The sequence below is a fragment of the Capricornis sumatraensis genome, chromosome 2 (genome assembly GCF_032405125.1).
Source record: "Capricornis sumatraensis isolate serow.1 chromosome 2, serow.2, whole genome shotgun sequence".
Taxonomy (NCBI): Eukaryota; Metazoa; Chordata; class Mammalia; order Artiodactyla; family Bovidae; genus Capricornis; species Capricornis sumatraensis.
In genome coordinates, this window is record NC_091070.1 from 198,108,966 (window position 1) to 198,134,314 (window position 25,349).

General features: G+C 48.9%; 2 protein-coding genes across 2 annotated transcripts in view; both read left to right on the top strand.

Moving 5' to 3' along the window:
* The window catches only part of AGBL4 (AGBL carboxypeptidase 4), a 1,470,506-nt gene that overhangs the window by 1,216,207 nt on the left and 228,950 nt on the right, over positions 1-25,349 (top strand). The window lies entirely within an intron of this gene.
* BEND5 (BEN domain containing 5) overlaps positions 1-25,349 on the top strand; it is a 48,597-nt gene that overhangs the window by 14,313 nt on the left and 8,935 nt on the right. Inside the window, exons 2-5 of the mRNA XM_068965803.1 lie at positions 823-956; positions 3,059-3,443; positions 18,643-18,791; positions 24,440-24,653. Of these exons, the coding sequence (XP_068821904.1) occupies positions 823-956; positions 3,059-3,443; positions 18,643-18,791; positions 24,440-24,653 (882 nt within the window). The remainder of the gene's footprint in view (positions 1-822; positions 957-3,058; positions 3,444-18,642; positions 18,792-24,439; positions 24,654-25,349) is intronic.

A 25,349-nucleotide genomic window follows, 5' to 3' on the forward strand; every position in this document is an offset into this window, starting at 1 on the left:
CCCTCAAACTCTGTCGTATCCTGATTTGATATCAGTAAAAAGGCAGTGAATGTGCCTTGTTCCTCTTCCTGTAACCATCTTAACTCAGTCTGTCCTGTGTCTGGGCTGTGGGGAGGCTCCACCTCAGCTCCAGTCCAGGCTTTATCTTCATAAGAGCCATCATCCCTTCATGCTCTTTAGTACCTGAGCTGGCTGAAACCCAATAGGTTTTCCTGGGAAGTCCTTTGGCTTAAAAAGATCTCGATTGTTGAGGAATTTGTATGCTAGTTAAGTTAAAAACAGAACAATCTAAGGGCCATTCCAGTTCCAAGATTCTAGAACTCCATGAAAGGCCACCCTTTAAGATATACTTAGGAAAACCCCTCAGCACATTCATTGGGTGCTATTTCAGTGCTTTGCATGGTAGTGCTTTTAGCATATAGCCTTGATCCTCAGGACTTTCTGGTGGCTCAGACAGCAAAGCGTCTGCCTATAGTGCGGGAGACCTGGGTTCAATCCCTGGGTCTGGAAGATCCTCTGGAGAAGGAAATGGCAACCCACTCCAGTATTCTGGCTTGGAAAATCCCATGGACGGAGAAGCCTAGTGGGCTACAGTCTGTGGGTTCACAAAGAGTCTGAGTGACTTCACTTTCACTTTGATCCTCAAGCTTGATCTGCACTGTTGCTCTCAAGAGCCCTGCACAAAGGAGGGAACATGTCTTGGATTGGTTGGCTTTTCCTCTTTAACTGGTCTGGCCTCAGTCATTCTCTAGCATTTGAGGTTGTGGGCATTTTGAGCATTTTGACCCATAATGAACCTTATTTTTTTGATATGCATTTTAGAAGACAAATCTGACCTTGAAAACAGTGTGATGCAGAAGAAAATAAAAATCCCCAAACTTTCTCTCAATCTCGTAGAAGAAGATGGGGAAGTTAAAGATTATGGGGAAGAAGATTTACAGCTTAGACACATCAAGGTAACAATCTTTCCTCTTTTTGAAAGTATGGGGGAGCATTTTTCAGATCTGTGATAGCTGAAAAATTCCAGTCTGGCCTCCTCTGCCCATGTAAATGTCCCCTGGTGTCACAGGCCATGATCTGTTCACGTGGTGAGAGACTCGGGCCAGCTGGTAGGAGTTGGCTGTGCCGGCTGACTTTCCAGGGAGCACTGTGCTGTTTGGACCATCTGTGCAGTGTCATCACCACTGAGGGCTTGGAAGGGGCATTTCCTCTGGCCTCCAGCTCCAGAAAGGTCACTGCTGGGCTCCAGGAACCTGAGGTGGCTGTTCTTGGGCAGCAGGTCAGAGCCAGCCACTGTCAGGTTGCCCCCTGACAGCCAGGAGTAGACTCATGAGCAGAGGCGGGTGTGCCAGGTTCACACAAAAGGGTTAATGTGATCCTGGGTTAGAAGAAAAACTTGTGCATGAGTTGCATTTCCTTTGGTGTGAGCCCTAGTGGGTCTCCTCCAGCCTTTACTTGGAAGCCTGCTAAATAGCTTGTCCAATAAGCCAGATGTTTATTCTGCGCAGTGGGTGCCCCAGAGGAAGGGAGGCAGAAGAGGGATACTTTCCGCTTTGACCACAGTCTGACTTTGGACTCAGGGCAAGGACATTCCTGAAGCGTAGTCCAGAAGATCCAGCTGAGTTGAGTTCATGCACTCATTGCACCCCACTGTGGCCCTGGCCCTGTGCTGGCTCCTGGGGTCGTCGAGGTCAGACAGACGTGGTCACTGCCCTTGGGGGTGTCCCAGCGTAGTCCTGCAGTTGGGTATCTAAAGTGATCATTACAGTGTTAATGAATAGATTCACTTAGACTAGTAGCGCTTTATCCCAGCTGATAAGATGACCGGATAGGATTTTGCCATGTAACCTAATCCCAGAGTCATGGTTCTTTTTTGTTGTTTTTTTCCAAAACTTTCAGGAGCTTATTGAGAGGTTAAGGCAGGCTCAACCTGACATAGTTAAGTTGTCTGGAATCTTGTGTCTTTGGTTGTCTGTACTTCCCACAAGCGCCCCCAGTCAGGAGAGTCCCTAGCCCTCCGGCCCTGGGTGAAGAATTCAGTTGGTCCCATAGCTTCCACTCCCCGTCTTGGAAGCTTTGTCCACTTGAGCTGGAATTTCCTCAGGCAGCTGAAGCCCCCAGCCCCTGGGTAGTCCTGGTTAGTTCTCCTCTCACTAAACTGTCCTCTTTCTATCCACTTTATGCTTTGGCCAGAGTTCAAGGAGAGACTGGCAGGGGTGGGGGAAGGAGCCTTGTGCTCTAAGTTGGGCTTTAAGTCTCAGGTCTGACTCTGTAGCTCAGCATGTGACGCTGAGTATAGTCCTTCTCCTCTCTAAGCCTCGATTTCCTCACCTGTAAAATGACGGAGTTAAACAGAAGGAACCTTCCAGTACTAGTATTCTTTGAACTTTTCAGTTAAGTAAACATTTATCAAACCCCTGCCGGGTGCCAGTTCTGAGTAGGCAGTGGAGAAACAGAAAATAAGACACAATTCCTGCTCCAGATTAGAGTCCTTAGCATCCTTCCCAACTGGAGCATTCTTCAGGAAAACTTTATTTGGTGGAATGCACTTTTTTGGGGTAGGGGGTGAGGGGGGGAGAAGAGGCCTTTATGTTTTGTTGGTGTAAAGATTTGACTGGTGACTCACCCGGGATGCCTAGGCCTGGCCTGATTTCTCATGGATTCTCCACAAATACTCATTGAATACCCACTGTGAGCAGATCACTGCCTGAGCCCTGTGGGTGGGTAGGAACTGGGGAGTTGGGGAGGGTAGTCATGGTATGAGATACATCCAAGAGGCAGAGTGATGGGGATGGGAAGGCACTGGCCTGGGAAACCGGAGTCCTGCCTCTGTTGCTCACTGAGCCTGTGACTTTGGGCAAGACACTTCCCCACTCTGGACCTCTTGTTTCCCCATGTGTCAAATAAAGAGCTTTGTCTTAAGTGTGTGCACAGAGTTTCTCCAAGCACTGATGTTCTGTGGTTCTGTGATTCTAGGATTGTCTGGGGACATATTGAGCCGCAGTCCAAGACAGCCCCAGCTGCCCTTGCCTGAACTGACTCTCGTTGTCCTACACAGAGACCCGAGGGGCGGAAGCCGAGCGAAGTGGCGCACAAGAGCATCGAGGCAGTGGTGGCCCGGCTAGAGAAGCAGAACGGCCTGAGCCTGGGCCCCGGCACGTGCCCGGAGGAGGTGTTCGTGGAGGCCTCGCCGGGCGTGGGGGACATGGACAGTCTGGAAGACGCCGGCGTGCCCCGGGCTCTGTACGAGGAGCTGCTGCGCAACTACCAGCAGCAGCAGGAGGAGATGCGCCACCTCCAGCAGGAGCTGGAGCGGACTCGGAGGCAGCTGGTGCAGCAGGCCAAGAAGCTCAAGGAGTACGGGGCGCTCGTGGCCGAGATGAAGGAGCTCCGCGACCTCAACCGCAGGCTGCAGGACGTGCTGCTCCTGAGGCTGGGCAGTGGTGAGTGCACCCCCTCCACCACCAGCCACCTGCCAACCCCCACGGGGTGGCATGGCAGCCCCGGAGGGCACTGGGGAGAGGCAGACCCTGAGGCAAGGGAAGGGCAGAGACGAGGCTCACCAGGTCCCCCAAGAGAGAGGCCCTCCCTGCTCAGAGTGAATCTGACAGGAGCTTTGGAACACAGCAGCCTTAGCTATCTAGAACACAGTGGGCAGCAGTTGGAAGAGGGGCTTCAGAGAAACGCATTTGCCACCACCTATGTATGCATTCATTCAGCTCCAAGGGGGTTTTAGGATAATGAAGTGAGTTAGACATGATTCGAGGAAAACTTGTGTTACTTTAAGTCAGAACGTGGTCAGGGCCTTGGGAAAGATGTGGATAAGATGAGAGGAGAGTTCAGAGGAGGGAGACTCCAGGAGGAAGGTGGGCTTCGAAGGGTGGGCTGGCTTTTAAGGCACAAGAGGTGGCAGAGGGCAGCAGTCAACACCACGTGTACTAAGAAGGGAGACTGCATGTGTAGTCAGGACAGGTGACTGAAGGCCTGGAAACCTCTGCCAGCCGGGGGTGTCTGGGTTTGTTTTGGTAGTAATGAGAAACACTGAGTTTTTGAGTAGAGAGGCGTATGACCCTAGGAAGATTAATGTAAAAGATGTATAAAGCTACTTTGGTTTGCTCATAGAAAAACTTGATAGGCTCTTACACTGCAACTGAACTTAACAAACTTAGGTTTTTAGATTTTCTCATGGAATTGGGCTTCCCTGGTGGCTCAGCTGGTAAAGAATCCACCTGCAACATGGGAGACCTGGGTTCGATCCCTGGGTTGGGAAGATCCCCTGGAGAAGGGAACAGCTACCCATTGCAATATTCTGGCCTGGAAAATCCCATGGGCTGTACAGTCCATGGGGTCGCATAGAGTCAGACACAACTAAGGGACTTTCATTCTCACTTTCTCTCTCTCATGTAATGTGGCTTAGAAGCTGGAATCAGGGGAAATCTGAAAGGCCACCACTTTGCCTGCAGGGAGAAATGACTGCTTACCTGAGAGGAAAAGACAGAAACGCTATGGAAAGCAGAGGACAGTCAGTGCTGAGCAAATCGGGATAACACAGATTCATAGCCCCACCTTTCTTCAAGACAGTCGTTACTAACCCTGCGTCAGTATTCTTGGCTTCAAAAAGGGAATAGACTGGTCTAGAAATACAAGTGCCATCTCCAAAGTTTAAATCCAGTACAATTTTATACTTAGGAAGGAAGGTTTGTGTTACCTAGATAATAGATTTACATGCAAAGCTTCATTCCTTTCTGATATTTAGATAAATGTGCTACGTTACTTATGTTGATAGGTCCCTCCTACTACCTAGAGTGTGTTCCCAAGGCAGTGTAGATCTTCAGGGCGGCCTAAGGAGTCAGCCAAGAGGCCTTTTCATGCCCTTGTCACAGAGAAAAAAACTGAGGCTGGTACTTGCCCAGGGTCCCTTGGGGAAGCAGAAGCAGCGCTCACCTCAAACCACATCCCCACTTCCTAGGCGAGTAATGTCCCCACTTCCGGACTCTGCCTTGAGAGGCGCACAGTGACACTAAAGGTCACGTGTGTGCAACATAAAAAGTTATTAAAATTTTTTATCAAAGAGAAAACCTAACTGTAAAAAATTGTGATCTTGGAGTGGCAGTGGAAGAGCAAAAGAGAACTGAGATTTTCAGAGAGAAAAAGTGTTCCTGGTCTTCGGATGAATAATTTTTATTATCATTGCTTTCTGTACACTACATCTTGACGGGGGACAAAGCAAACTTAAAATTTCTCCACGTCATTATTTTTATTCCCAGGGAAACTGCCTGTCTTATATAACCATGAACTTAGTTTAAACTCCGGAAGCCACTCCTAACCCTTGAGAGCACTAAGACACTCCATTTTGTATCAGTATATGCCTCTTCGGGCTTCCCCGGTGGCTCAGCGGTAAAGAATCTGCCTGCAATGTAGGAGATTCGGGTTCAGTCCCTGGGTCAGGAAAATCCCTTGGAGGAGGACATGGCAACCTACTGCAGTATTCTTGCCTGAGAAATCCCATGGACAGAAGAGCCTGGTGGACTATAGTCCATAGGGTTGGAAAGAGTCAGACACGACCGAAGTGACTGAGCCTGCACACATGCGTACACGTACCCATGCCTCTTTAGTCTTAAGACGCTTAGATAAACTTGGCCCCAACTGGGGTTTCAGTGTCTTGATCATTCTAGGCACTCCCACCCCACAGGCCTTGTGCCATCTTAGGGCCAGTGGCTGGCTCGTCTCTGATCTGAGTCACCTTCTGATCAATGGATTGAACATAAGTCAGCTTAAGCCACAGTTATGCATAAAGCACCCACCACATGGGGTGCTCTGTGCTCCAGGGACCAGAAAAGTCACATCTGATCAAGCTGTCCCTGCTGTGAAAGATTAAGATCTGTTGATTAACAAAAGATAAATCCCCAAGAGTATAATAAAAGGCTGTCTACTCTAAGGGGAGTTTGTATGTTTTCATGGAGGTAGTCTGGTCTGGTTTAGTCCTTAGAACCAGGCAGGCCTGGATTCAAACCCATCTTCCCCACTTCCCAGTTCTGTGGCTTTGGGAACATTCTTTCCTTGCTTTCTTCCTTCTTTTCTCCCACAGATATTTACTGGTCTCCACTGTGTGCCAGGCGTTTTGCTTAGTGAGGCTTCCCAGATGACACTAGTGGTAAAGAACCCACCTGCCAGTGCAGGAGACACAAGAGACACGGGTTCAGTCCCTGCATTGGGAAGATTCCCTGGAGCAGGGCCTGGCGACCCCCACTCCAGTATTCGTGCCTGGAGAATCCCGTAGACAGAGGAGCCTGGTGGGCAACAGCCCATGGGGTCACAAAGAGTCGGCCAAAACTGAAGTGACTTAGCAGCAGGCAAAGTTCACTACATTTAAGATACAGCCCTTGCCCTCTGCCCTTGAGGATCTTAAAGTTTGATGTGGGAGAGACAGCCACTGATTCAGTTAGTGCCAGCACAGGGACAGAAGCTCTGCTGTGAGACAGTGGAGGAGGGGCACCCGCTGAATTTGGGAGACTGGGGACGAAAGGCTTCCTAAAGAAAGTGACTTCTAATCCGGAGCCTGATGAATGCATTTTTCTTCCTCAGGCAGGAGTGAGTGCGAGGGAAGAGTGAGGTGCAGTGTAGGCAGAGGGCACGTCTCTGAACCTTGGTGTTCTCATCTGTAGAATGGAAATAATAACATCCCTTTTACGGCATAGGGATACGCAGCATACCCTCTGGTATTCTGTTGATGCTATATTACCATAAGCACCTTTTCCCGTACCCCTAGCGGGCATCAGACATGGTCTGATTTGGTTTTTAACTCGTCTTCCCTAACCAGTCAAGGCTGTATCACCTTGAACAGGTTTACCAACTTCTCTGCCTCTCAAGGTCTTATAGAAGAGAAAGGGGGCCGTATACATATTTCTTCAGTCAGTTCACCTTGACCACATGCTTTCTGAGCCTAGCAACTTTGGGAGACACAGAGAAGATTCAGACCTTGTAGGCTGGGGAGGGCACGGTGATGGAGGTGAACATGTAAGCATGCAATTGAAATGCAGTGAATGTGGTTCCGGGGAAGCGGCTGACATTTGAAGGTGGAACTCTCTCTGGATGAGTCTGGGAGAAAATTCTCTGCTGTAACAGCCCCTGTACAGTACACACCTCCAAGAAGCCAATAACAAGGTAGAGAAGAGCCAGGAAGGGACTGAGAGACCGTCTTTGAATCTCAGCAGTACATCCTGGTCGGGGGCTGATGTGTGGCCTGGGCTACACCCTTCTTGCCCCCGCTCCCCTGGGGACTGGCTCAAGCAGTGCTCTTAGAGGCCCACCCTTGAGTATTTTCTCCTTTCCATGTTGCTAGGGTACCCATCTCAAGGATGCTGGATCATCCACAGGTTAGAGATACTCAATTTTAAAAAGAATAACTGCTGACTCCCCCAGGCATTGGGCTCCTGCAGGCCATAGACGGGAGGGAGCAGAGAGCAGGAGCCTGAAGAGGACCTCTGATTGGTGAGAAAGTCCTGTAGCAGCCAGGAGCTGTGATGGTACACCTTGTGGAGGTTAGGGACAGCAGCAAGATGGTGTAAGATGTTTCAGAGACTTCGCTGGATGACTCACTTATTCATTTGTCTATTCATTCTTTCATTCATTCCACAAATAAACACAAGATATATTTAACAGAGAAAAATTCTCTAGAACATGGAGTCAAGGAGTGGCAAATGAGCTTAGAGAGGATGTAGGCTATGGCCCTCATGTCATTGATGAGGAAACAAGCCCAGAAGGTGTCACAGGTCTATTTCTATGGGTCTCCTGACACCTGGTTCTGAGAGCCTCTCTCTGGGCCTTTGGCCACATGCCCTTGTACTTAAATGTCATTGACATGGGGGTGACCCCCAGCCTAATCCCCCAAAGGACATCTCTCTGTAAAACAGAGCTTTCCTTTTGTATGATCTTAGCATAGGATGCAGCCCTCTCTGATGGAAAGGAACCTCCCTCTCTAACTCTGAGAGTTTCTTCTCTCCCGGCCTCTGTGACGGTGTCAGAATTAAAAGGGGAAGCATGTATAAAGAATACATCACTGTAACCACTGTAACCAGCATATTGCAAGTGTTTACTAAATGCCAGTCTCTTTCTCCTTTCCTGCCCTTTCCTGTTTGTCTTCTCCCAAAGAAATAAATGCCAAGGACACGAAAAGCATGAAGATCTTCTAATTTATAAAATACAGATTTGTGTGTTCATTCATTCATTTATCCTTTCATTCATTTATCATTTTTTAAGGGTATCCTTTGTGCCAGGATTGTATTAGGTGCTGGAGATACAGGAAGACGGTCCCTTTTGAAAACATTCATGAGCCTAGGGGGTGAGAGTGATGTTTATTAAACCAGGGCTTGGCAGACTCAGAGAATTCCAGGGTTGTGAGGGGAAGCAGAGCAGTGAAAGCCAGTGACAAGGGTGAGCTCCCGCGTAGGAGAAACTAAACTCTAGCATCACTCTTGAGTTCCCCTCAGCCAGAGTCCTTGTTCTTAGAGGTCAGAGACCAAAGCTCAGGTGTTACCCTCAGCTTTTAGCACTCTTAAGTACCTCTTACTAGATAAAATGGTTTTGGTGTGATTCTGGTACCATGAGTTCAACTAAGGTTGGAAAAGGCTCAGTGAGGAGTGAGAGGAGGAGACAGAGTCCTTGCCCCCAAGCTGCACACACAGCCCGAGGCGGAGCTCAGACTTGCACTCGGGACAGAACATACCAAGTGCTGGATCTGCAGGAAGGCGGCAGAGGATGGCTCTGGATTATGTGTGCACTTTGTAGCGAAGGTAGGTGGAAATGGTGAATTCTGACCAGAAGAGGAATAGACACTAAGGATAATAACAGTAATTCACATACACATGACACTTGACAGACTTCAGAGGCGTGACATTTTTATCTCATTGGACTATTCCAGTAGCCTTATTGCAAGGCCAGGTAAGCATTGTCTCCTTCTGAGAGAGCAGAAGGCAAAAGAAGAGATAATGCCCCTGTTGGCCAGATCACAAGCTGGTTGAAACTTTTGAAGGAGAAAGCCATTGTGCCCTGCAAATCTGTCTTGGCTCTTTAGAGCTGGGTTTCTATCACCTCTGTTCCCCTCTGGGCTCGTGCCTTGTGTTCTGTCCAAAGTCCGTTAAAATACCAGCTTTGATCTTTAAAATCCTTTGCGGTTGGAGCTGGAGTCTTTCAGCACAGGTCTCTGGTGGTGCCTTTGAAAAGCAGCGAATGTCAGCCAAATGCCTCCTGCTGGCTCTCCCCTGTACTGGAGGCAGCGTGGGCTTTGGCAGCAGATAGTACTTGGGTTTGAATCTCAGCTTTCGAATTCTTTAACTGCGCAACTTGAAGCAAATAATTTAACCCTTCTCAGCCTCTCTTTTCTCCTCTGTAAAATGGATATCGTAATGCGTACTGCACACAGGCAGGAGAGCCTGGTCACTGACTAGGAGGTCAGAAATACTGGAGTTTTGAACACTGGCTTTTCCGTATTTTGATTGTGTTAACTTGGGCAAGTTACTTAACTTCCTGGGCCTTAGTTCCTTCATCCATAAAGTGGAGTCAGTGACAATACCAGCCACTATGGTTCTTAAGAGGACTAAATGAGCAAAGGCATGTACAGACTTCTGCCCAAGGGCTGGCACGTAGTAAGTGCTCAGTGAGTCCAGCATTAGTGATGTACTACCATTTGAATTTGCACACGAGATGTGTGTACGATGCTTGGCGCACCAGAGGCACTCATTGTCCTACAGCAGAGCACAGATGTGGTTGTCTTGGCTTGTCTTAATCTTTGGCCAGTCCAGGTCTCCTAGCGTCTCCTGGGGATTGCTACTTTCCCTTGTAAGTCCTCAGAAATCGTATTTGCATTGTCTGCTTTACAGCTACGCCTGGACTTGATTGCAGGCTCGCTGGGATATAGTGTACTGAATTCTCCCTCCACACACTTTTCCAGGGCAGAATTCCATCCTCCTCTCTCCAGTCCTCAAGCACTCCTTTGGCCCCCCTTGATTCTTCGGTTTTCACTTTGTCACAGCTCTCCTCCCAGGGCTTGTTCATCTCAGGGCTCTTTTCCACTTCCTTCAGCCTTCAGTTCGCTCTCACCAACACACGGGAGTACTCACAAAAGTTGGGCTTTGAGAAAGGACTAAGAGGATAGGTGGGAGATAGCCCATCAGGTCAGGTTTTCATGTTCCCAGGACCCAGCAGGTCCACAACCTGCCACTGCCTTGCTTACTGGTGGGCTGGGGCCCACACCACTGTGCCCTGTGCCCCCTCACCCTGGGCTGCAGGAAAAGGTGTAGCAATGAGAATTGTGTCTCCTAAAGATATGGGCCATCTTCCCCTTCGAAGGACTTTTTGCACTCTTTGATGGGATCAGCATTAGCCACAGTTCACCCTAGGTTGTTTTAAGATCTGATTTCAGAGTAGCAGGACAGTCCAGGCCCCTCCTTCCTCTTTCTCCCTAGAGTTCACTTTTCTGGGGCAGTGGGGAGGGGGCTGAGGGACAGCTCCAGGCTGTCCCTTTGACCCTGCTTGGGGAGTGGGAACATGCAGGAGTCACTGGGCTTCTCTCCGTTGCCAGAGCAGGAAACGTGCTTCTCACTTGAAATAGGGCTTTGCCTGTTGGTCATGGGCTTCAGTGTGGCTGTGTGGCAGGCTTGTTTTCTGCTGGCTTTGCCAGTCCGAGGAAATGGAGGTGGGAGAGCTCTCCTTCCAGGCAAGGGCTGGCCCCTGTGAACACCTGCTTTGGGCCAGATGCTAGCTGCTTTTCATAGAGAAAACCACCTCAGCAGTAGATAGGATCATTGGATGAGGACACGGGCCCAGAGAGAGGAAATGAATGTCTCAGACAACAGGAGAGACTGATAAAGATTTGGAGTTAGGAGAGAGGCTGGCTTATTCAGGAACCGCAAGTCACCCCTGACCGAACTACACAGAGGAGAGGTAGGTAGGAGGGACAGCCAGGGCTTCAAAGGCAGGTGAGGGCCCCTAGCACTGCCCCAGCCCTCACACAGGTGGACACAGGGGCTCCTCCCCTCGGAGGGGCCTGTAGCCCATCAACCTCAGAGTTGCCCCTTTGGTCATGGGCTTCAGGGACAGAGGGACAGACTGGAGCTGTCCCTCAGCCCCTCCCCACTGCCCCGGAAAAGTGAACTCTAGGGAGAAAGAGGAAGGAGGGGCCTGGACTGTCCTGCTACTCTGAAATCAGGTCTTAAAACCAAGCAAATCAACCAACCCACACTTAGCAAAGACAAATCCCGTTTAGCTCCTGCTCTAGAACAGCTCATGGACTGAAGGGGAGCGCCAGCAAGGCCAGTCACGGATTGACTTGTTCGGGAGATGTCAGCACCACCATGAGGAAGCTCTGCCTCCCCAGCCCCTGCCCTCGGGTTCTCGCTGTGCCCCACCGCAGCCCCTCGGGAATCTGAGGGCAGCCGTTGTGCCTCCTACCCCACTCCTTCGTACCACAGCCCCTCAGTCTTGGCACCCAGCCAGTTCTGGTCCAGATCCAAAGGCCATTTCGTGTGCATTCAGCACATGTGTGGGGGCCTTCAGCGCCTGTCTGGCAGGACAGACCCATGCTGTTGTGCATATCCTTGCCATTTGGAACGCTGCCTGGGTCCAGACAGTTGGGGTGGGTAGGAAGTGGCAGGACCACAGATGAAGAGCCAGCCCAGCTTTGACCACCAGCTGGCAGAGGACAGGCTCAGAGCTCCTAGAGGTGAGATGAATGCTGGTGACTCACTTCCTCCCCACTGCACCCCCTCCTCAATTGTGGAGTTCTTCACAGCCACCTAGGAAGGCAAAAGAAGGTCAGAGATGCAGTATGGGTCCCACAAGGTGGACATTACGTGAGAAGCCTGTGCAGTCTGAAAACCACAGTTAGCTGAAGGTGGGTAGGGCTGTGGTAAGAGCAGGCCTTCAGAGTCTAGCAACCCTGACTTTTTATTTTTTTTTTTTACTTTCGGCAAATTTCTAAGAATTAACGTCTTTCATTAAGCACGTGTTTGATGAGTATTCATTATATGCCAGGGACATTGCACTGGGTGCTGGGATACGGCGGTGATCAGGACAGTGGCTGACCTCAGAGTTTCCATCCTAACCCAGAAGATAGTAAACGAATAACTTGATACTGGGGTGTCAAGATTAAAAGATTTTTTAAAAATAGTTATTTTGGTGTAAAATTGGCTTCCCTGGTGGGTGAGCAGTTAGGAATCTGCCTGCCAGTGCAGAAGACATGGATTTGATCCCTGGGCTGGGAAGATCCCCTGGAGAAGGAAATGGCCACCGACTCCTGCATGCCTTCCTGGGAAATCCCATGGACAGAGGAGCCTGGCGGGCTACAGTCCACGGGGTCGCAGAGTCGGGCATGGCAGCGACTAAGCAGCAGTGAGAACTAACACAGATGCTCAGTAGGTGTCAGCACCTTCCCTTTTCAGGGAGAAGCAAATATGTCCTTCGAAATAGGCCCCTACACTTCTCGAATGTGGGTAAAATACCTTGACCACCACGACTGGGGACCTGGGCCCCCTCCTGCCACGCCTGTCTTGCTGGGCTTCTGCTCCATAGAGAGGGGGCTCTCTGGGTCCATTCCAGCTCTGCTGCTCTAGAGTTTCGACTCCCCAAGGGACCAGCCCCACTGTGAGGTGGTAGGGGGCAGGCATGAGCTGCAGGGGTCTTGCCCAATCCAGTCTTTAGGGCTGGAATGGCCTCTCCTGCCTCTGCCTAGCAAAGCCTACTCCAACCCTCACCCACAGAGAGCCCTCAGAAAACGGGGAGGGTTGGGGGAAGGACCCCAAGGAGCTGCTGCTGACAGTGATCACATTGCCCTGCCTGACCATCCCGCCATCTTCCCTCAACCTTATCTCAAGTTCCAGGAGCTCACCTGTCCCTCAAGGCCTTCCAGGGTCCCTGAGCCCATGGTTATCTCTCTGCAAACCTGTGCAGATCATGACGCTGCCCGCATCCTGGCCGATCAGTGAGCCTCGATAATGTGCCACTTGCCTTCCCCGTGTGACAATAACTACCCTACTCCAACCCGTGCGGCCAGCTCCAAGCCCCAGCCCAGAAATTTGTGACTGTCCTTCTGAAGCCTTCCTAGTCTCCTCCAGGTGTGGCACCTCCTCCTTTGCTTGTATTCCCAAGTCTTTATCCTTACTCTTGCAGGATGGTATTAATGGTCTGTGGTCTGTCTCTTTCCACTATTGGAAAGCACATCATTTGAAGCTACCTCGCTCAGGGCTGGCACTCAGTGGGTGCCTAATAGACTCTCACTAAAGGAATGAGACCAGCTTTGTCCCTACCCTCACTGAAAGCACAGCGGGGCTAAGAACCATATGCGTAGCTGCGGCAACAGGTGAGAGTGGCCGATACCTTCTGAGAGAGGAGATCCAGCTGCCCAAGCTGTGGGCCATCTCCCATCTCTTTCCAAGGCCTCTGTGTATCTCCTTTGCTGTAGCTCTTCCCATGCTCAGCTCCTTTTCAACAAGTAGAATCATCTTTTTTTTGACAAACCCAGTATGTCTCTGGGCCACCGAAGTAGGCATATGCGTTAAGGATTTTGATTTGATTTTTTGATTCACTTTATATTTAGGAAGAAACTAGAATTATACCAATAGTAGAGAAAAGTCCTGTTCATTTGCAGGAATAAATGGAAGACTTTAATACTTTTCAAGAGAAAATCTAATATTATTAGCCTTTTTTGTTTCAACAGAAGTCAGAATTGATTTTTAGTGTCCAAACATAACATATTTTGAAGAAATGGGTGATTTTTAAACCTCCTGTCTGTGGACAGAGGAGTTGCAGCAAAGAGTGGGACATGACTGAACACGCAAAGAGAACATACGCATCAACTTCTTAGAAAGATTTTCAGGGAGAATGGCGTTAGTCCAGTTAAGCTAGACAAGAATAGAGAATGTTACAGTTTCATTTATCTGTTGTGCCAGCAAACGTTTACCAAGCCCCTTACTGTGTGCCACGGTTCCCATTTTATGGGAAAGGCCTCTGGGGCTTAAAAAGGTAAAGGAAATAATAGACCCAGGATTTGCAGCAGGTTTCTAGCTTTGAATCCAGTGTTTGTCCGACAACTCACAGCTATTTGTATGCAGTATAATGAGAGTTTCACGTGCTATATTCTCAGCGTCTCCAGAATTGGGGCATGCTGTATTTGTCTCCGGGTCCCCAATGCCTCTTCCAGGGCTCGATCTTGGTATGCAGTCAGGGATTGTGTGATGAATGGGCTCATGAATGACTGAATGAAAAGACAAGCGGTGTCTTTTATACTCTTTCAAAAGCTTTTTTTTTTTAACCCAGCTGAGAGGTTTCTCTCCATGGAAGGTATATTTTATTTTCTCCAAAATAAACCTGAAGTGGATCAAAAGGCTTTTTTTTTTTTTTTTGATTCCTACTCTTCCCACAAAGTGAAAAAAAGTTGCTTTGTTACTTAAAATATCTGCACCAGATCGTGCAGTGCCGTCTCTTAGCACAAGTGCTTATTATCGTGGCTAATTTGGTCACATGTGTTTGAAGGAGAACAATGCCTCAGAAATTTTTAAAAGCAAAACAGCAATCTGAAGCGTTTGTTGTAATGAGATGTAAATTGCCAGCATCATAGTGGAGCCGACTAAAATTTGCAGTGAAGTGTTTTTCTCCCCCTTTTAAATTAAAAGCACTAGAGGCCCTCCCTCCTCTCTGGGAAGAAACCACATGCTTTTTGTTCCTTTCTTTCTGATTCTGTACTACTAAACATGCTGCTTTATTGACTGATTCATCCCTTCATTCATCTGCCATTTTCTGAGCCGGTGTCTGAGCCCCCATTGTGCGCCTGCCTTGCTCTCTGGAGGCTATTAGCACTCCCCATTTCGCAGGTAGGGAAGCTGAGGCACAGAGAGGCGATGGAGCTGTGTCTCAGGATTCACACCCGGGTCTCCTGACGAACCGCTTCCAGGAGGAGCCTTGGTTGGTCTGTCCCCCTTGCTGAGGCACCAGGTCCTTCTGCATACAGTGCCAGAGGAGGCAGGGCAGAGAGCAGTGCTAATCCCTGGCAGCCGTCAGGTATTAAACGTGCTGATCGGGGATGTTAGGAAGTCGAGTTCCTTGAGAGCTTGGGAGCGGGAAGATCCCATTACAATAGGCTCAGCCTTCAACGAAACAACTCTGTTGGTCCCTGGGCAAGCTGGCAGAGGGGAGCCCAGTGTGGGTGTGTGTGCCGTGAGAGCCTGAACACCTGCTCTGGGCCAGGCTCGTGCCACGGACTTGGGGCCAAAGAAGACCAGCGGGGCCCTGGTTCCCAGGGATGAGCAGTGACTAACTTGAGCACCCAAATATGAACCCCCGCGTGAGGCTGGGGCGGGGGTGGGGGTGGGGAGCCACCATGTACTGAGCCCCCACGCTGTGCCAGAGTCTGTGTGAGTCATTACATACATGAGGTTAACTCCTTTACGCTGCAGCCTGGCTGAGTCACTGTTGTCATTCCTCCTTTCAGGATGAGACAAGAGTCAGAAAGGTTAAGTACTTATTGACGTGTAAAATTACCTGTTGACAATTGAATTGGCACCAGGCACTGTGCTGAGCCCTGGTCTCTAATATAAAAAGATACAGTCTCCCTCTGCCCTCCGGCCTCACAGTCTAGTGGGGGTGGCAGAGAGAGAAATAGATGAGTGCAGCTAACTATTACCAGGGGAGGAGGGAGACCCAAGGACCTGGCTAGGCAGGCCTCTAGGGAGCAGAGTCTGCCTTAGAAGAGAGGACCAGTGAGGGTGGAGCCAGAGAGGTGACCCTTTGCTCTCAGCCCCTGCTCTTTATGTGTCCCTGTGTAGCCATCAGAACTGTCCGTTCCCCTGGCTAGATGTTTCCAGTTTCCATTTTACAGCCCTAACTTATACTTCCTGGGCTGCAAAAAGGTCACAGGTATTTGAGAACCAATACCTATAAACATCCCATTCACCTCAGGCACCTCCACTCAGCAGCAGGGCTTTATTTCAGAATCTGTGCCTCAGCCCATTTAAGTCTCTTTCTTGCCCACAACTCACTCTCTCCTCTCATGTTACGAAGAATTTACTGAGAGCCTGAACGGTGCCAGACATTGCCCTAGGTGCCAAGATTACAGAGAGAGTAAAACTTTACCTTTGAGGAGCTTCGCAGTTTGATGTGGACAGCAGACAGATTGGTAGATGGTTCCAAATATAATTCGCTGGAAGTATTTACGATGTAGAGACCCTGTACCTGGTGGTGATCAGAGCAAGGCCCCATGAAGGAGACACCTAAGCTCTGTTCTGCAGTCTGAGCAGAGACTTGACAGGCAGATGAGATGGCATTCAAGGCCAAAACAGTGGCACGTCCAGAGGTTCAGACGCTTGGGACAGCACAGCGCCTGAGGGACAGCATCTGGGGAGAGCAGGAACTGAGCACCAGAGATCAAGAGGAAGTTGGCTGTATTCAGGGTCTTAAGGAGGCTATGGTGCACAACTTAATCTTGAGGGTAGTGGGAGCCTAAGCCGGGAAAGATTTGGTTGTGAGTAGATTTCTTTGGCAGCTGTTGTGGAGATAAATGGACGAGCACTAGACTGAAGTCAGAGCTGAGTTGGGTTCGCTCTCTTGTCCACCATCTTCTTCTCATAGAAGGAAGAGGAGGCTTTAGAGGAGGGACACTATCTTTTCCTAAGATGACCTGTGCTCCATCGGCTGCATGGCTCCATTCCTTTATCTTGCTGCTGAATGTCAGAGCAGGAAGAGGCCTCAGGAGCCAACTCAGCCATGCCCTTTGGGGAAAGCCAAAGTACTTGCTTCTTCCCTGACCTAAGAAAAGATCAAATGCTCCACTTGAGTTTGCTTATATCTCAGAAATACAACCGAGATCTCATACAAAGAGAGGAGAAACTATGGCATCTGCTTCTGAAACTTTAGAGTTATTCATTCATTCTTGCCATTCTTTTGTTCATTTACCAGTCAGAGAACACCTCCTCATGCCAGGGGCGGGGGACAAAGAAAAGAAAGCCTTAGGCCCAGCTCTCGAGTAGGTCACACAGAATTGGGAGATGCTCCTAGAATGGTGACGATGCTATCAGTCCCTCCTTCTGGCAGCTTGTGCATCCACAATTCACTCGCCTGTGATCACACAATTAAAATATAGCCAAACTAGGAATAAGACCTAAACTCGGTCTCCCAAGATGAGTCCTGTTTTTCAGTGAGCTCTGCGCCGCTCTCCAGCCTCGCTGCATTCAGCTTTGTGCCTTCACACTTCATTGAGCTGCTCAGGTGCCATTAGTGGTAAAGAACTCGCCTGCCAATGCAGGAGACTAGAGACGTGGGTTTGATCCCTGGGTTAGGAAGATCCCCTGGAGGAGGGCATGGTAACCCACTCCAGTATTCTTGCCAGGAGAACCCCATGGACAGAGGAGTCTGGTGGACTCGAGGCTCCATAGGGTCGCACAGAGTCAGACACAACTGCAGTGACTGAGCACGCACTCATGTGCTGAGCACGCGTGCACCTGCATTGTTGGAGACTTCCAAGATCTGTCTTGCAGCTACCAGCAACTCAGAAAGGGTTTTATCGGTCTAGGAAGCCCTATCGTGAGGAATTTTTGTAACAAAATCACCAATACCTTCCTCACCACCAGCCAAAGCCAAGGGTATGGCCATTTAGCACAGTAAATTGCAGCCAGGTTGCTGGTGAGGGCTTTGGCACACAAACAGCTCCGTACCAAGCAGCCCACATGGTAAGAATAAGGGAAGCCGGGACCATGAAACTCACTGGTGACTTAAGTTACGTGTGCAGTCCTGGGGACCGGCTTTGGCAGTAGCTAAATTTCTGACCCCAGTTAACTCCTGAAATACTTGCATAGGGAGAAGTTCCAGGATGCCAGAACCCTCTGTTGGCCTTTGGATTTGCTCGCCTATAAAAGTTAATCAAGTTATCCGGCCTTACCCTGTTTTTCTGCCCTTTGGTAATCAAGACACAACAGGTGATTTGAAAAATAGTCCATCATTTTAAAAAGCTAATGGAGGAAAAAAAAGTCCTCCTTAGAAACCACCACCACTTATCTCCTGCCTTTTACTGTTTAAACCATACATAATTTGTGTTGATTGCATTAAAATAAAAATCAGGATAGCTGCCGGTTCAGGCAATCAGGGGCTTAATCTGTATTGTACTTTAATTTCTTGGTTGAAATGAGCCTGTCTGGATACTAGGTCTTGGGCGGGGGAGGCCTTTGCATTTCTCCCCTTGCTTTCCTATCTTCTGCTGTGGCCCATTTCACGTAGGCTCCAGGGATGGGGTTTTGGCGAATACACACTTTGCATACTGTAGTCATTGCTACGCTGTCTCCACCCCAGTCTTAAAAGGACCTCTTTCCCCTGCAGGAAGTTGAATCCCTTGCATTTTCATTCAGACAGTGACACCCTAGAAGACTGCTTCTCATTCATGTTTAATTAGAATCTAGTCCATTCTTGTCTGCCACCTTTTCCCCTGTGATGTTCATACCTCATATTATTTTCAAGCTGGGGTTTAATTGTAGTCCAATGGACAAAAATAAGCCAGCATATTTTTTTTGTGTGTGTCACTATGTGCTGACAGATGCCTAGTTAAAATATTTGCCTTTTATTTTCCTTGGAGTTCTAGACAGATCTCTTTTCTTAACTGCCTAGGTCCCGCCATTGACTTGGAAAAAGTAAAGTCAGAATGTCTCGAGCCCGAGCCGGAGTTACGGAGCACTTTCAGTGAGGAAGCAAATACGTCGTCCTATTACCCCGCTCCTGCACCTGTCATGGACAAGTATATCCTAGACAATGGCAAGGTAGTGTTTCAAGCTCACTCTCCATTCCCTACAAGTGTTGGCTAGTCAGTGCGAAGGTGGAGGGTATGGTGGGAGCTGCCCGAGCTACAGCGACCGCTTGGCCTTCAGGCCCAGCCCTGTGGCTGCTTCCAGAATTCATGTGCTGTAATCAGGACATGATTAGGACTTTTTCTCTTCTTTTTTATTTTTGGTAAATACTGGGCCAAAGCAACTGTAAAACTAACATTTAAAAATAGCTTATTAGTGAGAAAGATAATTTAAAATGATAATCTGATGAAACCAGATGCATAAAATGTATAAGGTGATCTCAAGATGAGATATCTGATTTACAGATATGGCTGTGACTGAGTAGTTATTCATTCATTGTTTGCAAAGTACCTGTGTGTTGTAAGTCCTGCCCTAACCCTAAATGCCGGGGATGCAGAGGTGAATGGGACGTGCTCCTTACCCCTAAGCTGCTTTCAAGTTGTACATTCAGCTTGGTGAGCCCACAGTCCTAGGACCACATACAACTCCTCAGATTTTTTTGGAAGACTCTTGAAAAAAAAGTTACGAAAGAAAACTTAAGCACTGTTAGTAGTTATATTAGTGTAGGGTGAAAAGTAATGGAATAGCCTTTGGAAGTCTTAAAATCACATATATGACATAGCAGCAGGGCAAGGAGAAGACTTCTGATATTCTTCCTACATCCAAATGAATTCATCTTGGAGGAAGGATACTGGCTCTCTTTGTCTAGGCACTGGTCATATTCAGTTTTACTATAATAGTCTTTGCCACCACGGCATGCATTATAGACATCACCTCTCCTTCTCCCCAGAGACTCATCTGTGTCAGTCTGTTTTTCTTGCCTTATGCTTCAAAAGGTCTCTGTTTATCCAGTATCATTCCCCAATAGGTTGATGAGAAAGGAAAGGTTGTTTTATTTGGGTTTCTCCAGATACATCCCTGCAGCTGGCCAGGCTGAGCCAAAGCAAGCATTGTCAAGCCAAGGAAATGAAACTTGTTGGTCTTCAGGGCTCCCTTGGATATACTGCCCTCCTCTTTCTACCCATGTGCCCTCGACTCCCTCAGAGCACATCCTCCCCTGCAGAGGCAGAACTGATGGGTCAAACCACAGGCCTGTTCTGCCCTGCCTTGCTGCAGCCTACAGGCTTTAAGAGTCTGCTTTGCAGGGAAGAGGTGGCATGACAGAGTGGAAGCAGGCAGCCTGGAGCCTGAGTGTTAGCTTAGCTTTTTGTCCTACCTGTGTGACTCCGAGGGGGGGCTTCCCTTCTCTGGGCCTCAGCATCTCTAGCTGTGCCAGGTAGGATCGAATTAATGCTCTCCGAAGTCATTAAAAAGGACTTAAACTGTGTATCTAGCTTTGGTGAACCTTCAGCAGTTAGAGATGAACAGAAAAGACTTTTCTGTCTTTGTTGATTTCTTTTAGGCACAATCACATATGGAATGACTACAGACTTTTTCTTAAAGTAGCTTCTAAGAGAAATCTATTTCTCTCTTGCTTTAAAGACTGGTGGACAGTTTCTGGGCATTATGAAGGTCTCTTTAGAAAGGATCATTTTCCCTCCAGGAAATTGTGTCTCTCAAATGTCATTTGATTTTTTTATACTCAAGCTGCACAACCTATCTTGAAAGTGCCAAGTTTGTTTTATCATTGATTATGGCCAATATGTTGCTATAAAACTAACTGGCTTTTGTTTCCACCAATTTATAGTCAAAGGAATTGATTAAGGGAGGGGAAGGAAGCAGACATCCTGGAAATGCACAGCAGCTTGCGTAGAACAGCAATCCCCCACATCCCAGAAGTAGTCATTATTATTCTTGGCTCTGCTGTCGTTTCAGACCCTTCCTTCTTTCTGCCTCGATCTCTGTGATGCACAGAGCATGCGAATGAGATCCGTTTCTTAGTAGGAAGCTAGTTTTGTCCTCCGAAACATTTCACAAAGGCATTCTTTGATCAAGTCCCATCCTACCAGATGCCATATTTTTAATAACCTCCCTTGAAAGCGTTAAGGCTAACATTTTGGTCCAATAGTGAACTGTGGTTTATGTGAATAAGGGTTTGCTGTAGAAGTTACTTCCTCATTTGGCTCAAGCGCATCTCTTTTCTTTGTCTTAAGATGTTTTATTTCAAAAACTCATTGAATCGTAAAGCTTCAAAGACCATCAAAGTTTAAGTAGTATAATTTATACACGGGATGGACGGGGAAATACATCCAGAAGGGGGCTCGTCCACAGCGGTACACCAGAGCAGAGGCAGGCGAGAACTGGAAACCAGGTCACCGACCATCACAGTTTAAGTAGTACAGTTTGTACACGGGATGGATGGGGAAGTACATCCAGAAAGGGGCTCGTCCACAGTGGTACACCAGAGCAGAGGCAGGCGAGAGCTGGAAGCCAGGTCACCTGGCTCTCAGGCTGGTGCTCTTTCCAGGCTGTTCTGCCGCATCCTTGAAAGCGGGGCGTTGCTCCAGGAGACCCTGAGCTCTGTTGACCTCAGGAACCCTTGTCCTAAATGCCCCAGCCTGTTCCTGTGATCAGTCTTACCCAGGGCTTTCTCTTTCTGTGTGCGTAGCTGGCCTTGTACTTGAGTGCATGTCAGAAAATACTTTCTTCTGCAAGGAACAGCGGCTCATCTGAACTGAAAGCCAGTGCCATTAAGACATATTAAATATGTGCGTCAGTTTCCTACAACTTTGTGTTCAGACTAGTCTGGGCCACTTTGTAGAGGACGAACGAGGCAAAGCCTGGACCTCTCCTCGTGGAGATGGCCTGCGAAGGTAGTGAGGGCTCTTAGTAAGTTAGAAATTCAGAGTGGATAGAACTTAGCCCAAGAGTAGTGAAGGAGGTTTTCTTTCATTGGGGGCTGGGGTTTGAAAGCTTATTAGGCTAAGGAGATGTAAGGGAAGGCTTTCATCCCTGGGCTGGGGAGAGGCATGAACAGAGACATAGATAGGGGAAAGAAGGCAGCAAAAGTGGCAGTTTCGGGTTTGCGCTGCCCTCCTGACACTGTCCGCATGTTACCTCCTTCATCTGCAAACAGCTCTTCATTCAGGTGGTGATCTGCGTCTGGTGCAGCTGAGGAAAGAGAGGCTCAGAGAGGTCGGGTGACTAGCCCAAGATATCCAGCTGGCAGGTGGAAGGGCTCGGTTCACAGAGAGGAGACTCTAGAGCCTGTCCTCTTTCTGTCACCAGACACTGGACGTAGGAGAAAATGAGTGAGTTTAGGGACATCATTGAGTGGTAGACATGCTATGCTTAATAGGTTGAATGGAAACAGGATTCTAGAGGACCTTTAAAATCAACTGAGGACGTTGCATTTGATGTGACAGAAAACAGGGGTCCATTCAAGACTCCAGAGGGTTAACATAAAAACACAGTTGAAAGACTGCGGAAGTCATCTAGTCAGAGAAGGAAAGCTGTGTTTTAGGGAATTGATCTGGCAGTGCTTACAGCGTGGGTTGGTCGGGGCAGGGACTGGGGACAGGAAGGCCAGCCCGTGGCTTTTCTGTAGGTTTCCCTGACTGCAGTGTGACCCACAGTGGGTGCTGGCCAGCAAAGTGGCCGGGCAGGTGCAGAGGAGGCTCAGGAGGAAAGCCAGATGAACGTGAATCTGCTGTGTCTCCACCACGTCGGCGCCACCATGATGCTGGCAGCAGCAGAAGGCCAAGAGAGCGTGGGCTTCGGGGTCATCCGGCTTTAGAGTTGAACCTTGATTCCAAAATTTTCTGATAGTATGTCTTAGGAAAACTAATTAGTCCTTCTGAATCTCTGTCCCTGTCTGTAAATATTTCTACCTATTTCCATCTCTTAAGGTCATTATGTTTATAACTAAGTTAAGAGTGGAATACCTAGATCATAATGGGTACTCAAAGAAATATTAGTGTCCCCTTTCTCTTGTAGAAGAACATTGACCAAGATGACTACCACCTCTCTTTAAAGAACAACAAATTGAAAGGTTGTAGGAAAACAAGGCTTGAATAGAAAAGAGCAAAGATCTTTGGAAAATCGAAGTTGCCCTCCATCTCCAAGGGTTTCTGTTTCCGTGTTTAATCTAATTTGCATCCCTTGTTTTCTCCTATCTCAAGAAGCTTGCATGGGTAGCCACAGAGAGTCATCCAGGGAGGTGACTTGGGGTCCAACAGGGAGCAGGAGGGAGCTAGTCGCCAGCAGGCCTGATCTGGTACACAGACTGCAGAGAAAAGGCCAGACTCGACCTCGGGTGGATGTTGTCCAGCGGCCCCAGGCCAGCACATCCCACTCAAGGGCTGCTTATCTTCCTGAACTGTGAGAGCGGAGCTGCAGCACTGGGGTTCTCAGCACAGGGAGGCCCGGTGGATCTGGTTATCTGATATGATGCCTGCAGAGGTCTGGATGATCCTTTGAGCAAAAGGAAGTGAAGTTGGATGTGGCAGTGTTAGATTGTTTACCTACTGACATTCGTGGGTGGGCTACGTTGCTCTATTTTTTCTTGTTCATGGTCTGAAAATCCCAGTAACTGGTGAACGAAGAAGCGTTGCTGGTTGACCTGTCTCCCCATCTATCTGTGCATGCCCACTGTGCTTTCCAAGTCGATCTTCAGTAGAGAGCTCTTCAGATATCTCTGAACCCTGAGTCCTGCCAGTCTGCCGTCAGTCTGGGTGTGTGTATGCTGTCTCTCAGACCAGGACTCTCCCAGGGTATCTCCTGACCATGCAAGGTCCACGACTGACGGTCTCTGAAGACAAGGACCTTGGCAGGGACTTTCCAGTCCCCTCAGAAAATTTAACTCATCAGCGGCTGCCTCTCCCACTGTCCCCACAGAGGCCACGTCCACCCTCCATGGACTCAGTAGAAATGCAGCATGAATGGCAAGGTCAAAGTCACAACTTCATTTTTAAATGATTAACATTAGCAAATGGTTTTTAAGTTGTTAAAAGAGCCAGAAAGCAAAAGGAAATCTCAAAGCTCCTTGCTAGATTATTCTGGAACATCTGCGTTTATGGACTCTACTCTGAAACTTTGAGCGCTTCCCTTATAAGGAGCAGAAGGTTGTGTTTTGTTCTGTGTGCCGTCAGAATCAGACCAGGGACACAGTGGTTGTGTTTAATTTGTTAAAATCATAGGCTTTCTGAGCCAGAAGGAACTTAGCTGAAATCTAACTCTCCCTGCTCAGCTCCCGAAAACTGAAGCCAGAGACAGGCAGAGCATGCATACACACTCCGCTAGTGGCAGGACCTGGGCAGTCTCCCTGTCCACTCCAGCGGCTGTGGCTGCCACACCCCACTGTACCCTGGAGTCACCTAGAGAGCCCCACCCGGACCACATAAATCCACTCTGCAACTTCATAGTTGAGCGACTTTTCAAAAGTGGCTGCACCTCTCCCAACCTGGTTTTTCTGCCTGAAATGAAAATAGTGTCCCAACACCTTCCTTCCAGGGTTGCTGTGAAGATCTGAGAGAGTAACTATAAAGCACTGGCATAAGGCCTGGCACATTACAGGTGTTCAGTAAATGCGTGTGATTATTTCCCTGAAAGAAAGGTGGTTAGTGTTTATGGAACAGATCTCTTGTAGTTGTGCAGCAGTGTCTTTTAAAGGACAGGAAAAGCTTCCCGCCACCATTCTGTCCGACTAAACAGGTGCTCGCTTGCGTTCTTATCCCTTTCAGGTCCATCTGGGAAGCGGGATTTGGGTTGATGAGGAGAAATGGCACCAGCTGCAAGTCACCCAAGGAGATTCCAAGTACACGAAGAACTTGGCAGTCATGATTTGGGGAACAGATGTTCTGAAGAACAGAAGCGTCACAGGAGTTGCCACAAAAAAAAAGAAAGATGCAGTCCCTAAGCCACCCCTCTCGCCCCACAAACTAAGCATCGTCAGAGGTGAGTCCTGTACTGGAGACGCAGTGACTGAGGTCCTGCCCTCGACACTGTCAGGAACATTTCAGTTCAGCACACCTGCTGAAGCCTCCCTGTGCCAGGCCCTGGCCTGGGCACAGGAACACAGGAGCAGATACGGACCTGGTGCTGGGCAAGCTCACATGTAACAGGGCAAATGGGCTCTAGACACAAGGGCAGTTCAGGGAGCTCATGTGCGAGAGGCCCAGAAGGGGGCTCTCAGGAGGGCAGGAGACCCCTAGCTGGAAAGCCAGGGAGGGTCCCTGGGAAGTGGGTCACTGAAGCGGGCCTTGAAGGGTCCACCAGGCCTGGGGACGCAGATGTTTAAAGAGAGGTACTCGGGGCAAAGGTGCGGGATTGGGAAAGGAGGCTGCTGTGTAGAGCGCCTGAAGGTCAAGGCTAGGACACCAGCTCCTGGGGGTCCTAGCATCGGGCCTGGAGCACTTAGTGAGATGAAGACCAGCCGACGGTCGCCAGACTGAGCTTCTTTTCTGGGGTTTGGGAGGGTTTGGAGGGACTCCCTGTCTCTCTGCCTGTTTGTTTCCCCAAAGGTAGGGCTCTAACCTGGACTCTCATTTTCCTTCCCTCCTGCCTTCCTTTCTCCCCTTTCTTTCCTCTTCCTTCTTTCTCTGTTCTGTCTCTCCCACCTGTTCTCCATCTGTTCACTGAGCTCTTATTCTT